This window comes from Desmodus rotundus, chromosome 8, assembly GCF_022682495.2.
Source record: "Desmodus rotundus isolate HL8 chromosome 8, HLdesRot8A.1, whole genome shotgun sequence".
In the NCBI taxonomy this organism is placed as follows: Eukaryota; Metazoa; Chordata; class Mammalia; order Chiroptera; family Phyllostomidae; genus Desmodus; species Desmodus rotundus.
In genome coordinates, this window is record NC_071394.1 from 81,031,931 (window position 1) to 81,045,699 (window position 13,769).

At 39.7% G+C, this 13,769-nt stretch overlaps 1 protein-coding gene across 12 annotated transcripts in view; it reads left to right on the plus strand.

Moving 5' to 3' along the window:
• CADPS (calcium dependent secretion activator) overlaps nucleotides 1-13,769 on the plus strand; it is a 494,727-nt gene that overhangs the window by 320,680 nt on the left and 160,278 nt on the right. For all 12 annotated transcript variants that reach the window (XM_053929773.2, XM_053929767.1, XM_071222267.1 and 9 more), the window contains exon 9: nucleotides 6,926-6,992. In XM_053929773.2, the coding sequence (XP_053785748.1) occupies nucleotides 6,926-6,992 (67 nt within the window). The remainder of the gene's footprint in view (nucleotides 1-6,925; nucleotides 6,993-13,769) is intronic.

Here is a 13,769-nt window from a genome sequence, read left to right on the forward strand (position 1 = left end):
CCAGCAGATGGGCAGATCACAGCAGCATGCAGATGGAGAGTAAAGAACAGGTCCCCAGCCTTGGTCGGAGCTTTGTAGAACAAAGATAGATTCCCACTAGTCAGGGCAACTGGAGTTCTCAGGCCTGGGAAACTGTGGAAGAAGCAAAGGTCGGTTAGGAGCTGGGGAACTAGCACTGACCCTGAGCTCTGGCTTGGATGTGGAAAATTTACATGGCATTGTGTTGAGCCCAAACTTTTCCCACAGTTTAAGATGGGACTATGGCAAAGCACTTCTGCTCATGGCCATGCGAAGGCTGTGGGGCATAAACCAGGCCCTTCCTACACACTCAGTCCTTTTTCAACCATCCAACTTCTCCTCAATTAAATTAGTGTCTCATGAAAATGTTCATGAAATATTTCTGGGTTCAGCTTTTCCTCCTTCTTATACTCCTACATACATGCCAAAAATGGTAAATGGGAATTCTCCCTCATATCTCTTCCCCTGCAAGGTAGACATCCTAGTTTCAAGACAAATGGCTGGAGAATTCTGCTAGGTTTGTGTAGCACAGAGGAAAAGATTCTGCATCTTTAATAAAACGCTGGCTCACAGAGGGAGACAGAGAGAAGTGAGGAAGACAGGGCAGACCAATGAGAGAACAAAAATATGAATGGATGTATCTGTCCTCACAAGTGCTTTCAAAAGCTTCCTTGAAAGGACTAGAAGCTCAGTCCACATTCTAGGTCCCTCGGAAGCCCTAAACTAGGACTTTCACAAATACTATCTCATTTCAGCCCCATGGCAAACATTGGCATAGGTGTTATTTTCCCCATTGGATAAATTCCCACATTCTCTTCATTTACTCTATTGGAAATTGAACTAACTGATCTGGAATTGGTAACTTTTCTGTTCAATTATTTGTAAAATTATTAACATATTTCAGGTACCTTGACCCTATAGATGGAAGAAAAAATATGTAGGTCTATTCTGACATGTTCTATAGCTTCTTAAAATTACTAGGCTGCCATTTCCAAATTAGCCCCACCAGGAAACATACCAGGAGGGCCCAGAATAGTGAACAATGGGCACCTCAACAGGCTGAACAGCTTTAGTTGCACAAGGGCTGATTCAGGGAAAACAGAGATATTTATGAAAAACATTTTGTTTCATATAAACTTAAAATAACTTTATTGAGCCCCATTATGTGTGTGAGGGGGGAAGGAGCAGTGATAGAAATAATAGAGTGTGTCACAGCTTAGGAGATTAAGAAAAGGAATTTTTTAAGAAGCATGGGTGAGGTTATATATTGTATTTACTTTAATGTGTATTCAAACATAAAAGGAAACTCAGAATTACCCCTTGTTGGTGGACTGTGGTTCCTCCAATGAGCCACTGACCCATTCAGAATAACTTTATTGAATAGAAAAACATTAGTAAGAACATCAATTCTTGCTTTTTGGCTTTAAGACATTAGTAAGTGGGCATATTTGAGAATTAGCAACTCCTCGGAGACTTTTTAGTTTTATACCCACATGAAGTGTTAACTTCAGGAACTGTATTCACTTACATTATCTCATTTCATCCCTGAAACAGCCTCACAAGGATTAGGTATTATTATCTCCCCATCTTAATAAATAGCCTCTTACTTCACTCAGCTGTGCAAACTAAGATCCTTGGGATCATCTTTAACATATCTCTTTCTCACCCCTCATCTTATCTGTCATCAAATTCTTCTCACTCTATCTTCAAAATAAATCCAGGGTTCCGCCTGTCATCACCACCTCACCATTCACCTCCATGTCACCATTCAAATCCAAGCCTCCATTACTTCTCCACTTACCTGTTTCACCTGCCCCATAGCAGTCCCCCTACTGTCCTTGCCTCCCTGTAGTCTATTTCTCACCAGGAGACAGAGTCATTTTTTTTGTAAAACACAGGCAAATCCTGCCATACAAATGCTAGAGAAACTCCACTGATTCCCCAACTCATTCAGGGTAAAAGTCAATGTTGTTACCATGGCTACGAAGCCCTATGTGATGAGGACTTCACTACCTATCTGACCTTGATCACTGGTCCAGCCTTATTGACCTCCTTGCTCTTCCCAAAGACTCCAAGTGAACCTTCCACCTCAGGACCTTGTCCCCACTGTCTTCTCTGATCTGAATGCTCCTTCTCCCCTTTCTCCCCGACCCAGATGTCCGAATGACTCCCCTTGATTTCTGCATGTCTCTGCACCTTATCAGAATGCCTTTCCTGGCCCACCTGTGTCCCCCTCTCTTTCTTACTCTGCTTTATTTTTACTAGAGCAGTTATCATCTCACACATCATATATTTCTTTATCAGTTTGTTCTCTGTCTTCCTCACTAGACTGTAAGTTCCTTGTCAGTGGGGACATTTGTCTCCTTTGTTCAAGGTAGCAGCAATAGGGCCTGAGTGTAGTAAAAGTCCAATAAATTATTTGTTGCATAAATAAGTGAATAAATGAATCCCCAGTTTACAAACAAGGAAACTGAGATTCAGAGTTCTGAAAAGACTTACCCAAGTCACAGTAAACCTCAGAGCCAGGTCTAGAATTGTTTCAGTTCAACCTTAATGGCAGACAAGAAGGGGATACAGTTTATAAGTCTTAGCCATGCTTCTTAAAATCCCCTTTCCTCTTTCATTTTCTTAGCTGTGCCCCTGCTTAGACTTCTTGATCTTCAAAACCATCACACTCCTCTCTCCTCCCTGTAGGTCTCCAAGACACTTCACATATTAGCTGTGACTCTCAATGAAACTACTTCAACTAGACTGACTGAATATGTTTAGGATTTCCTTTTATCTCCCTTATTGGATGATTTTCCATAAACGTCAATTACATCTAGCTGGTTGATCAAGTCTTCTAAATCCTTACAGATTATCTATCAATTTTTAATGGGGAGGTATTGAAATCTCTGACTATAACTGTGGATTTGTTTGTTTTTCTTTATAGTTCTATTTTTCTTCAAATATTTTGAAGTGCTGTTCTCTGTTATAAGATGCTTAAATATTTAAGATTATTATGTTTTCTTGATGAATTGACCCCTTTATCATTATGAAATGATCTTCTTTATCCCTGGTACTACTCTTGGCCCTAAAAATTACTTTGCATGACAGTAGCAAATGTAGCCACTCCAAATTTTTCAAAAACTAATCTTAGCATCTTAAATCCTTTTCCATTATTGCATTTTTTTTACCTATGTCTTTAGAGTAAAAGTGCATTTTTTTATAGGCATCAGAGTTGGGTCTAGATTTTTAAATCTAACCTGAAGCTCTGCCTTTTAATGAGGGTATTTATTTAGCCTATTTATATCTAATGTGATTATTGATATGGTTAGGTTTAAATTGAATTGCTGTTGATTATCTTGCTATTTGTTTTCTGATTGTTCCTTTTGATCTTTGTTTCCTTTTTCCTCTTTTTCTTCCTTCTTTTGAACTAATTAAATACCTTTATGATTCTATTATATCTTCTTTATTCTATTATTATATAGAAATTCTGGTTGGGGCAATTGCCTAGAATATAATCCTTGACAATGCCACTTACTAGCTGAGGACAAGTTGCTTAACCGCTTGGGACATCATTTTGCTCAGCATAAAATGGAGGCGATGATAGTTGCCCTGTAGGGTTGCTGTGAGGATTAAATAAGTTAATAATGTAAAGCATTTATATACATGGTAAGAGCTACAGCTACAGAGGAGTTGGTGATGGTTTTCATCACCGATGTTTATTACTTTCACCCATGCTTTGCACCTTTCCCCAGCCCACACTTCCTCCTGGGCTGCGGCAAGAAGTCTGGAACACTGGAGCCTCGGTGCCCTCCTTGTTCTCTTACAGTCCCCAGGAAGAGGAGGGAAACCTCCTGGTGGGAATCATATTTGGGTGGTTTTTTTTCCTCCCTGTGGCTGCTCTCCTTAGAAAAAAATTGTCATGAAAGATTTCTGGCAAAAAAGAAAAAAAGTCTGCACAGAGAGAACAAATGCCTCTCTCTCCACCTCAACCAGAGCACCACCAACCCCTCATTCCTAGGCTCCTCTGTCACTTCTGGTTTTACAACCCCAAAGATGAAACCTCAGCATCCCTTGTATTCACATATTTCTCAGCTATCTTTACACCTATGTAAGGTGCTCAGGGGCAGGCAATTCTGGCAAATGTCCTGAGGGGTCACATGCTCTTCTCCGTGCACTGGCTGCTCATCCCCAGGTGTCTTAAAAGAAGATACACAATAAAAAAATTTCCACATGAATAGCAATCATGTGCACACTTAGTGCTAAGCACAGAAGGCACTTAATAAGCAGAGCTGAGGTACTACTTTATTTACATTCACAAACACCACATGAGGATGGCTGACCCTTTTTATGCACACTGTGTACAGCCCTGACAAGTAGTCCCAGGGTAGAGGGACACTGAGACCAGGGAGTCTTCCATACATTTGACTGGGATTCCTGGGACTTAAGCTGAACCCAAGTGCATCTTCCTTATCTCTGTTTAGACCTTTGTAGTTCACTCCGTACTCTCATATAATTAAAACACCAAGGAATGACAGTGATGTCATTGGCATGGGTTTTACAAAAATGCTACAAGGAAGGATACACTAGAATCATGACACATAATATGACCTGGAGATCCAAACCCAGATATACAAGGTCTGTCCAGAAGGTATCCAGCCATGTAATATGAAAAATAGAGACATTTACTGAAGAAGATACAAGATACAAAAAACATTGCACATAGGACAATGATGTCTCAGTTCCTTCACAGTAGGCACCTTGGGACCTCACACAGTTCTCCCAGTTGCTATCAACTGCCCCATTGCATTTTCCTGAATCTCATTGACAGCTTGAAATCTCTTCCCTTTCAAGTGATTTTAGTTTTGGGAAAAGCCAAAGTCACAGGGTGCCAAATTGGGGCTTTAGGGGGGCTGAATCACCTGGGTGACTTGATGTTTCACCAAAAGTGAATGAGATGTGAAGCATGAGCTGGCATGTTGTCGTGATGAAGCTGCCAATCACCAGCTGCCCATACCTGAGGCTTTCTGAGTCACCCAAATCATTTCCACAGAGGAATGTTCAAGCTTAATGCAAAATTTGATGCAGATTGATTGCTCCACTCACTCAGTTATTTTGAATGTGATGGCCACACAGTACACACGCTCACTCAATGGTGTCTACTGCCCCACTGACTAATACAGTGAAGTTGTCATTGTTCACACATGCACATTCCAGTTCACACCCCTGGCTGCCAGGTAATATCGATATCATGCAAATTGTTCTTGTTATATTAACAATGGCTGGAATTTTTCTGTACAGAACTTGTATTACCTCACTTTATTTCCCAATGGATATGTGCCTAAAAACTGGATGTAAATTGAAATAAAGAATCCAAAGATGAATCCTTTGCAAAGTTGGTACTTACAGACACTTTCTACTAGGACTATTATTTCTACCACTAGTACTACTATTACCAGTAGCAAGAATAACAACAACATTGATGCCTAACATTTTCAAGAACTTACTATGTTCAAGTTACTGTGCTAAACATTTGACATGTATCATCTCCACCACTCCTCACAACAACTGAATGGAGTATATCCTTTGCTATCCCCACTTATACCTGAGGAAACTGAGGCACAGGGCAGCTATGCCAAGGTACAGTTAATGGCAAACCCAGAATTCTCACCTAGGTGTTCCCACTCTGACTCTGAGATAAAACCACTAGGCTAGACTTCTGCTCACTACACCTGAATGCTGATTTATCTATTTGTAAATCCAGATTTCCACATATCCAATGGCCTGAAGAGAGAGTTCAGGGCCATTCTTCTTTACGTTCCAAAGTGAAAATTCTGTCTGATTCTTGGTGAAGTGAGGATTTGGAAGTAGTCCTGTTGGTTTTGATAGCAGGTGAAGCCAGTTTTAGACTCGAGCATTTGAAGGCATTGGAGTATGACCAGATCTCTCCTCACTTGGTCTAATAGAACCTGAAAAATCACCAGCCTCACTTCCTTGATCAATGCCAGTTCAACATATAACAACCCACCAGGTCAACAGGATAATTCATGAATGAATTAGTAACACTGGTCTTAAAATCTCCAGACAGCTTAGACCTGTGCCTCCTTTTATTTTCACTTTTCTGTATAAAGATGAATTTCCATCAACAGAAGAGCATTTGGGAAAAGGGGAGGGGCTAAGGGAGGACTTTCTATGTTGACTTAAAACTTCTTCCCCATACCATGACCAGTGTGACTTGGGTCTTCTTCCCCATACCCTGACCGGTGTGACTACAAAGCTAAAGGCCACCAGTTCAATTCCTGCTCAGGCCACATGCTTGGATTGCGGGTTTGGTCCCTGTTCAGGGCATGTAAGAGAGGCAACCAATCAATGTTTCTATCTCATATAGATATTTCTCTCCCTCCCTTTCTCCTTCCCTTCCCCACTCTCTAAAAATAAATAAATAAAATCTTTTAAAAAATCTTCCCTGTACTATACCTGGATTGGTAGAATTATAGCAAAATAGAGTGAGGGAAGGTTTTCCTGAATGAAAGTTGTCAAGACGTGCAAAAATTGGTAGTTGTGAGATTTAGCACTCCTCTTTTTTCTTTGTATGATACCTTTCAGGAGTTTCCCTGTCCTATCTAAAAGACTTTTGGTACACGTACAAATTAAGTCGCACTGTAACATTTTCCAGGGTGTTCTCTGGAATTAGTTAAGGAATCCATGTTAAGTCTGATCATGGGCCACAATTCCCTCTATCAGAGGAAGTGAACCTTGCCTGCTGTTTCTTATCCTTAACCACGCAGTTCCAAAGTCTGCTTTCTGTTTCTGGGCCATGTGCATGTCCTTGCTTATGAGTACCAAGCTTCACAGTAAAGAGTATTAAACAATGCACTCACTCAAGCATTAATGCAACTCTGGTCTTTTCCCTTTTCCTTAGGTATTTATGGGCCATCGGTAAGAATGTCTGGAAAAGATGGAAGAAAAGGTTTTTTGTATTGGTGCAGGTAACTCTTCAACTCTAATATCAGTCTTAAGAGCCATCAGTTTTAAACATTTGATAGGTTTAATGAATGTTTTTTAATTGAGGTAAACTTACTTTACATGCATACAGAGCTCAAGCATTTAGCTCAATGAATTTTTATGTATTAGATATCCATGTAACCACCATCCATAGGGATACGGAACATTTCCAGAATTCGGAGTGTTCCTGATGTTCCCTTTCTTATTTTTAGATCACTTTAAAATTTTAAAAATTAATACAGACTCATTATTTTTTAATTCTGACAATACAGAATTATATAAGATAAGTTGGAGAAGTGAACTCCTACCCCTGTCAGTGAGGGAGGAACCCAGGGATGGAACAAGCACGTACCTGTTTAGGGGAGTAGGACACCAATGTTGTTTTAGAAGAATTTGCTGTTTCTAAAGGCACTAAGTTACTAGTTATGAGAAAATTCAAAATTTAGTTGGACTTTTTACATTCATTTTATTGTTTGGTATGTTTGATATTTAATTACCTAAAGGGGAGCCTTCTTGATGCCTAGGCTTCCAAAAATGTTAACTGCTCTCCTATAACTATGTTTACAGTCTAGAACATGTATTTCCAGATAGATATTTTATTAACAAAAAAAATTAAACTCTTCATGTTGCTCTGCAAATTGCTTTTTTTAAAAAAATCACTGTAGACATTTTTTTCATGTTTGCACATGGAGCTCTGATTCTAATACTTATAAATGTTCCTCTTTTTTCCCTTATGGTGGGAAATTTTAAGATTTATTCTCTTATCTTAGCAACTAGCATTTTCCTTTTTGATAGACTTCTGGGCTTCCTCACCTGGGCTATTATTAACCATGCAGCACGAACATCAATATATACAGTACAGATGTAGATGCTGACATTGATATTAACAATACATTAGTAATGTATAAGTATCTTTGCTCTCTTGAGTGTTTCTTAAAGAAAAAAAATCCAGAAATAGTAATAAATGTTTGAAAATACCTCCTTTTTTTTTTTTGGTTTGTTTGCTTTTTGCATCAGGATTTTTCAGTTTACAGAGGAATTTGCATTGCCTCTTTTTAATTTTCAGCCTTCACCAGAGTACGTAAACTATAATTCAATTTGCAAAAAGTTAATTTATGCTGTATTCTGAAAGACATCACCTTGTAATTTAGTGACTTAGGTGTTCATTGGGTCACTGTGTTGGCTATAAGCACTGACTAGTATTTAGATTACTATCAGTTCTGAACCTCTCCATGAAGCAACTGCCTCTTAGGCCTTGAAAGTTCCACCAGCCCTGAGCATCTAAGACTAGACCTGCTGCAGGTCTACTCAAGTGTCTGCCACTAAAGGCAAAACGCATCTCTCTGGCTATAAGCAAGAGGTGATCTTTGCTTTCATGATCACTATGGGGTACGACAAAACCTTAAAATAAATTAGTCAAAAGAAAACATTGGAATTATGCCCTACCCCCGAAATAATCCAAGGCTAAGCAATATAAGACATTTTATTCTGAGATGCATTTCCTCAGCTACCAACTAACTGATATTTATGGAGTACCTACTATGTGTAGAGCATATTAGTAGGTCATAGAGAAGGACTATGAGGTACAGTCTCTCACTTCCAGAAAGATATCTGTAGAGTTCTTTATATGCAAACAGCAGAAACAGACTCAAACTAATTAAGATTTTTTAAAAAGGATGTGTTGGAAAATGTTTGAGGTAATTCATGAGATTGCTAAAAGAGCTGAATGATCAGTCCTTGTCACAAACAGAACCCAGTTCCAGAAATCCAGGTGGTGGAAACCATCAATGCAATCATAAGACAAAACTGGCTCTGACCATTGCCTATCCTCCAATCTCCACTGACAAAGAGAGAATTGGGTTGGTTCGGCTTGCATCACAAAACCAACTTTTGGCAGGGGCAGGCTATGGCACTTCAACAATCCCAACAGCCCAGACTACTGGGCTGTCTCCCATGCAAAATCGGGATGCCATTACCAGAAGGAGAAATGGACACTAGGCAGGCAAAAACAACTGATGCCCAGTAGTATAATGTAAGTGGAGAGACAAGCTATAGCCAAAGAAGCAGTGCTTCATTAAGGATTGTTCTCCCCTTCACTGTACTCACTTGGCAAAGCGGCCTCTCTTAGACTCCCTTGGGAATCTGCCTGGCCTCCCCCTCACACTATGTGTAGTTCCAGGTCCAGCTCTGTTTCTGATTCACCTTGGGGTCCTTCCCTCTTCCCCCCACCACACACCTACACTTCCTCTAGCTCAGTGTGTGGCATGGGCACTCAGGAAATGTTGGTGGAAAAAGGAAGGAAAGGAAGAGAGAAGAATAGCCTGGGCAGTGAGAAGTCTCCAGAGAAAGAGGGGCAAGTGGCTCTCTCACTGTGAGAGGGCTTCTCCCCCCACACCCATGTTATTGCTTCACTGACACACGGCTTTCCTCTGAGAATTTTGGAAGGATGAAGTACTTAGAAGTAACTGACCTCTTACTTTGGGAAAGATTTTAGGGGGGAAAAGCCTCTTCGGGGAGGGGGTGGAGAAAGATGTGCTGAGAATATCAATCAAGCCATGTCTGTAAAACACATACTGTACAGACACGAGAAAGAGAGAAGGATTGTTTTAGGCCATGTGGCTAGAACACAGATGTTTTAGAGCCTTCACACTGAGCCTTCCACCAAGAGAAGATGTGAACCACACAGTAGCTAAAAAGAAAGCTCTGTGCTCACTTGTGAAAATCATAAAATGGCATAGCCCATCTAAAGTTCAGCACCTGTCCGAGAAGGGCACAGGAGAAGAATCTCAGGATTCTGTGTGATGTTTCACATACATTTGATTCTCATTAACTTTGAAGAGCCATTGAGATTCATTGGTTACATTGATTTCCCAAATTAAAGCTTCAGTTTCTACCTAAACTGGATTCCTCCCTTTTCAACCTCTGTGGCCAACAAAGGTGATATGACAGCCCACCTTCACAAAGGTGATGGGGGAGCCAGCATGAGAGCTCAGCTCTTCTGTTTCTTTTCCTGTCCTGTTGTCACAACAATGTCTAAAAGCAGTTTTGGTGGCCTACCTAAAAAATACTGCATTTTTTTTGGATTCTTCCTTTTATTTTTTTCTCTGTTGTTTAAATCATCACATCTACAGATGTTTTATCAAAATGATAAACTCACCCCCTTTGAAATAAATCCAGTGCCAACATAATTACAAGAGATAAGTTCAAGGGCACCAGTTTTGGCCCAATTCATGGAAACAAAAATATCTCAGGAGGCTTGAAGAAAAGGATGACAGTCCAGGCCATGACAATCAGCACCCAGCTGCTATCTTGTTGAATTCGGTTAGATATACAAAGGATTTTCGGTTTTCTCTTTAGCCACCAGTCCCTTCCACTGAAACTGAAAATGCAAATGAAACCAGGTTAAGCACTCTGGTAAATTTTGGAGAAAGAAGCTGATGCCACACAGCCTTCCCCAAGTCCACAGGCAGCCTCAGAGGGGCTCTGTGGAGGACCACCACTCTGCAAGCATATCTACCCAAGTCACTTACAGACGTTTTGTTTCTTCGTACTCAGATGTTAGGTCTCATGGAGTATTTTTTTACAGTTTTCAGCACATAATTTCCAATACAATTATGCATTCCATTAGATTTAATACAATGAAATTTGTTTGAAAATCCTAAAGGAATACACATCCAACACCAGTCTCCTCAAAATCATCTCCCCTCCTGCCCTCCATTCATTCATTCTGTCTGTCTGTCTCTCTCTCTCTCTCTCTGTCTCTCCCTGTCTCTCTTCTCTCTCGCTGTCTCTCTCTATATATACATATATGTATATGTATATGTATATATAAATATATATAAAACACATATTATATATATAAATATATTATCTCCATATATATACATATGTCTGTGATGCAGAACTATTGAAGGCACCCCACTAAGTTAGGGTCCCTTTTAATCCTACCACTTTGGAGAACCAAAAGGTTGATTGTAAATGGACCTCCTACTAGCCAGGGACAAAGACATCCACAGATGGTGTTGAACGAAAGCCACAATCCCATTTTTAATGATCAGGGTTAAAATTATTATGGACATGACTGGAGTCTGCTCCACCAACTGTAAAAGGTATGAAGCAATTGCAGGGTGTTCTTGTGCAAGAGACATAAGTTTTCCTACAAGATAAGACTGTGTTCACCATGTAAAAGCCTAGGCCACCCGTACTGGTTGTTGTTTAAAATACAGATCCCAAAGCACCATGCAGAAAATTCTGAAGCAGTATGTCTAGGTTGAGGCCCAGGAACCTGTATGCTTTGCAAGCACCAGGAAATGCTGATGAAGGTTGTCTGGAGACTACCTTTGGAGAAATATTGCCTCAGTAGTCATTGTCCCTTTCAAAGTCAAGTCTCCCATTCCCTTTAGACCATACCCTCTTAGACTTTATGTTTTCCATGAAGTTGAGCACCAGAGTAGATAAACAGATGATTATATACAACTAACATAACAAAGCCTCCTCAGCCCTGTTCCTTTAAACTCTAATAAATGCCCCCCAAAAATGGCTGTCAACTGTAACCCAAGAATTAAAGAGAAATGGGTCTTCAGCACCCCAAGTCAAGATATTGCTGGGTACACTCATTCTAAACCCCCTAGGCCACAATAAGGAGGACCAAACACATTGTTAGGACTGACCAAACCAATGCCAAAGATAAAGGTACCAGTTCTTTACATTCTTTCTTAAGCTCCTCACCTTGGTGTGTAGGGGAAGGAAAGGAAGCAGCCAACTCATCACCCATACCAGGCTGGAAAGTCTGTCCTCTATCATCTTTTTCTTTTAAATATTTTTCTTCTATGCGCAAAAGATTTCAGGTTAAAATCAGTTTTTGATTGGTTTCCAGCCAAAGTATTCCTGAGATATGTTCCCCCTTTTAGCACCATAATATTCTGTGGTTCTTCTAATAAGGTTAATTATTACTTATATTGATGTGTTCTCTCAGAGTTTACAAGGTTCACTTTATCTTTACAATCTTTCCATACTGCAGCAAGGACAAGTTTTATCCCCCTTTTATATTAGAGCAAAATGAGGTTGACTGACCTACTCATAGCCTATGGCTCCTAGGCATCCAATATGAAACCTAACACAAGTCTTCTCACTCCAAATGTATTCTATGACTCCAAGCACTCAGCTGGGACTGGTGTTCAAAGAGATTTTATTTGTATACAATTTGTAGAGCTTACCTGCCTTGCATCATATAGAACCAATGTGGTCCCTAAAGCCATATCCTAATTCTAATTCACTACAGATAATATTAGAACTAAAAAATCAAAAAATAATAAATTTTTAAAAAACCCAAACAAACAAAAAAAACCTCTGACTGTCCAAGCTTTCAGAAAAATTACTAAATATAAATGGGATAAAATATATTTTCAAATAATATAAAATGCCTTGGAATACAGCAGTTGTCACCTAGAAATGATATTAAAATAAGTTAACCATGAAAATGAATTGTAAGACATACAAGTAGTTGAATAATTTATCACTCTAAATAAGTGGTTTTTTCCCCACTCAACTTCACAATTGCCCTAAAGGTCATTTATGTTTATATTCTGCAAATGATAATAATCAGCCCAAACTAGCTTAAGTTTTAAAAGGGGAGGAATTGTACTGGTTAGTTACTTAAGTTAGTAACTAATGAGTCTTCTGGCAAGGCGAGGTCCAGGGCTCAAACAAAGTCAACAAGACTCAGTCTCTGTCTACCATCTCTTGACTGTGCTTTCCTCTGAGCCGGCTTTACCCTCAAGCAACAGTTTAGCAGCCCTAGAGGAAACAAAGCTTTTCAATCCCAGTAGTTCTAGCAGAGGCCCCTATTGAGTTTTCATTAGCTGGAAGTAGTCATGTGCCCATCCCTGCACCTATCACTGCATCCACGGAGATGTGATACTGATTGGCCAGGCGTGAGCCACATGTCCCACCTACCCTACCTCCAGCTAGAGACACAATTAGTCCAACACAGACACTATGGGCTGAAAGTAGAGAAGAGGGTGATGCCCTGAGGAAAATCAGGATTCAGTTACCAGAGGAAAATAAATGCTGTGCGTGCAGACATGGAGAAATGTCCTAGATATTATCATCTCCATTTAAAGATAGTTAAACCGAGTCTCAGCAAAGTTAACTGAAATGCCTGGGGTCACATACCTAGAAAATAACAGATCTAAGAATCAAATCCAGTTCTGTATGGCTCTAAAACCTATCCTCCCTCTATTCTACCAAGTGGCCTTCATGTCAGTGTCACTCAAGACTCTGTGATTCTTCATACACAGTCAGGTCACATTAAAAATCGTCCTTGGTCCCAGGAACTGTGTGCACACCACAAAAATTTTCTTCATCATCAGATCTTGGCTCAGTTCGCCAATGTTTCCTCATGAAAACCTTCCTGACCACCCAACTAGACCAAATCCCAAGCTCTGATAGTACGTAGACCTCTCTAATACTTATCACCATTAAAGTTATACATTTCTGAGAAAATATAATTAATGTCTGCCTTCCAGCACGACGGCAAGGGCCACATCAGGTTTTGTATATCTTTATATTCCCACCACCCAACATACTACCTAAGTATTTGTTGAATGAATGAATGAATCTGCCATAAAAAAGAAGCATTTTTTAAAAATGTATGTAGCAGGCAACTGTAATTGAACAGCAATAAAAAATGTTTAATTAAAAATAAATAAATAAATAAAAATTAAAAAAATAAAAAATGTATGTATATGAACTCTAGACAA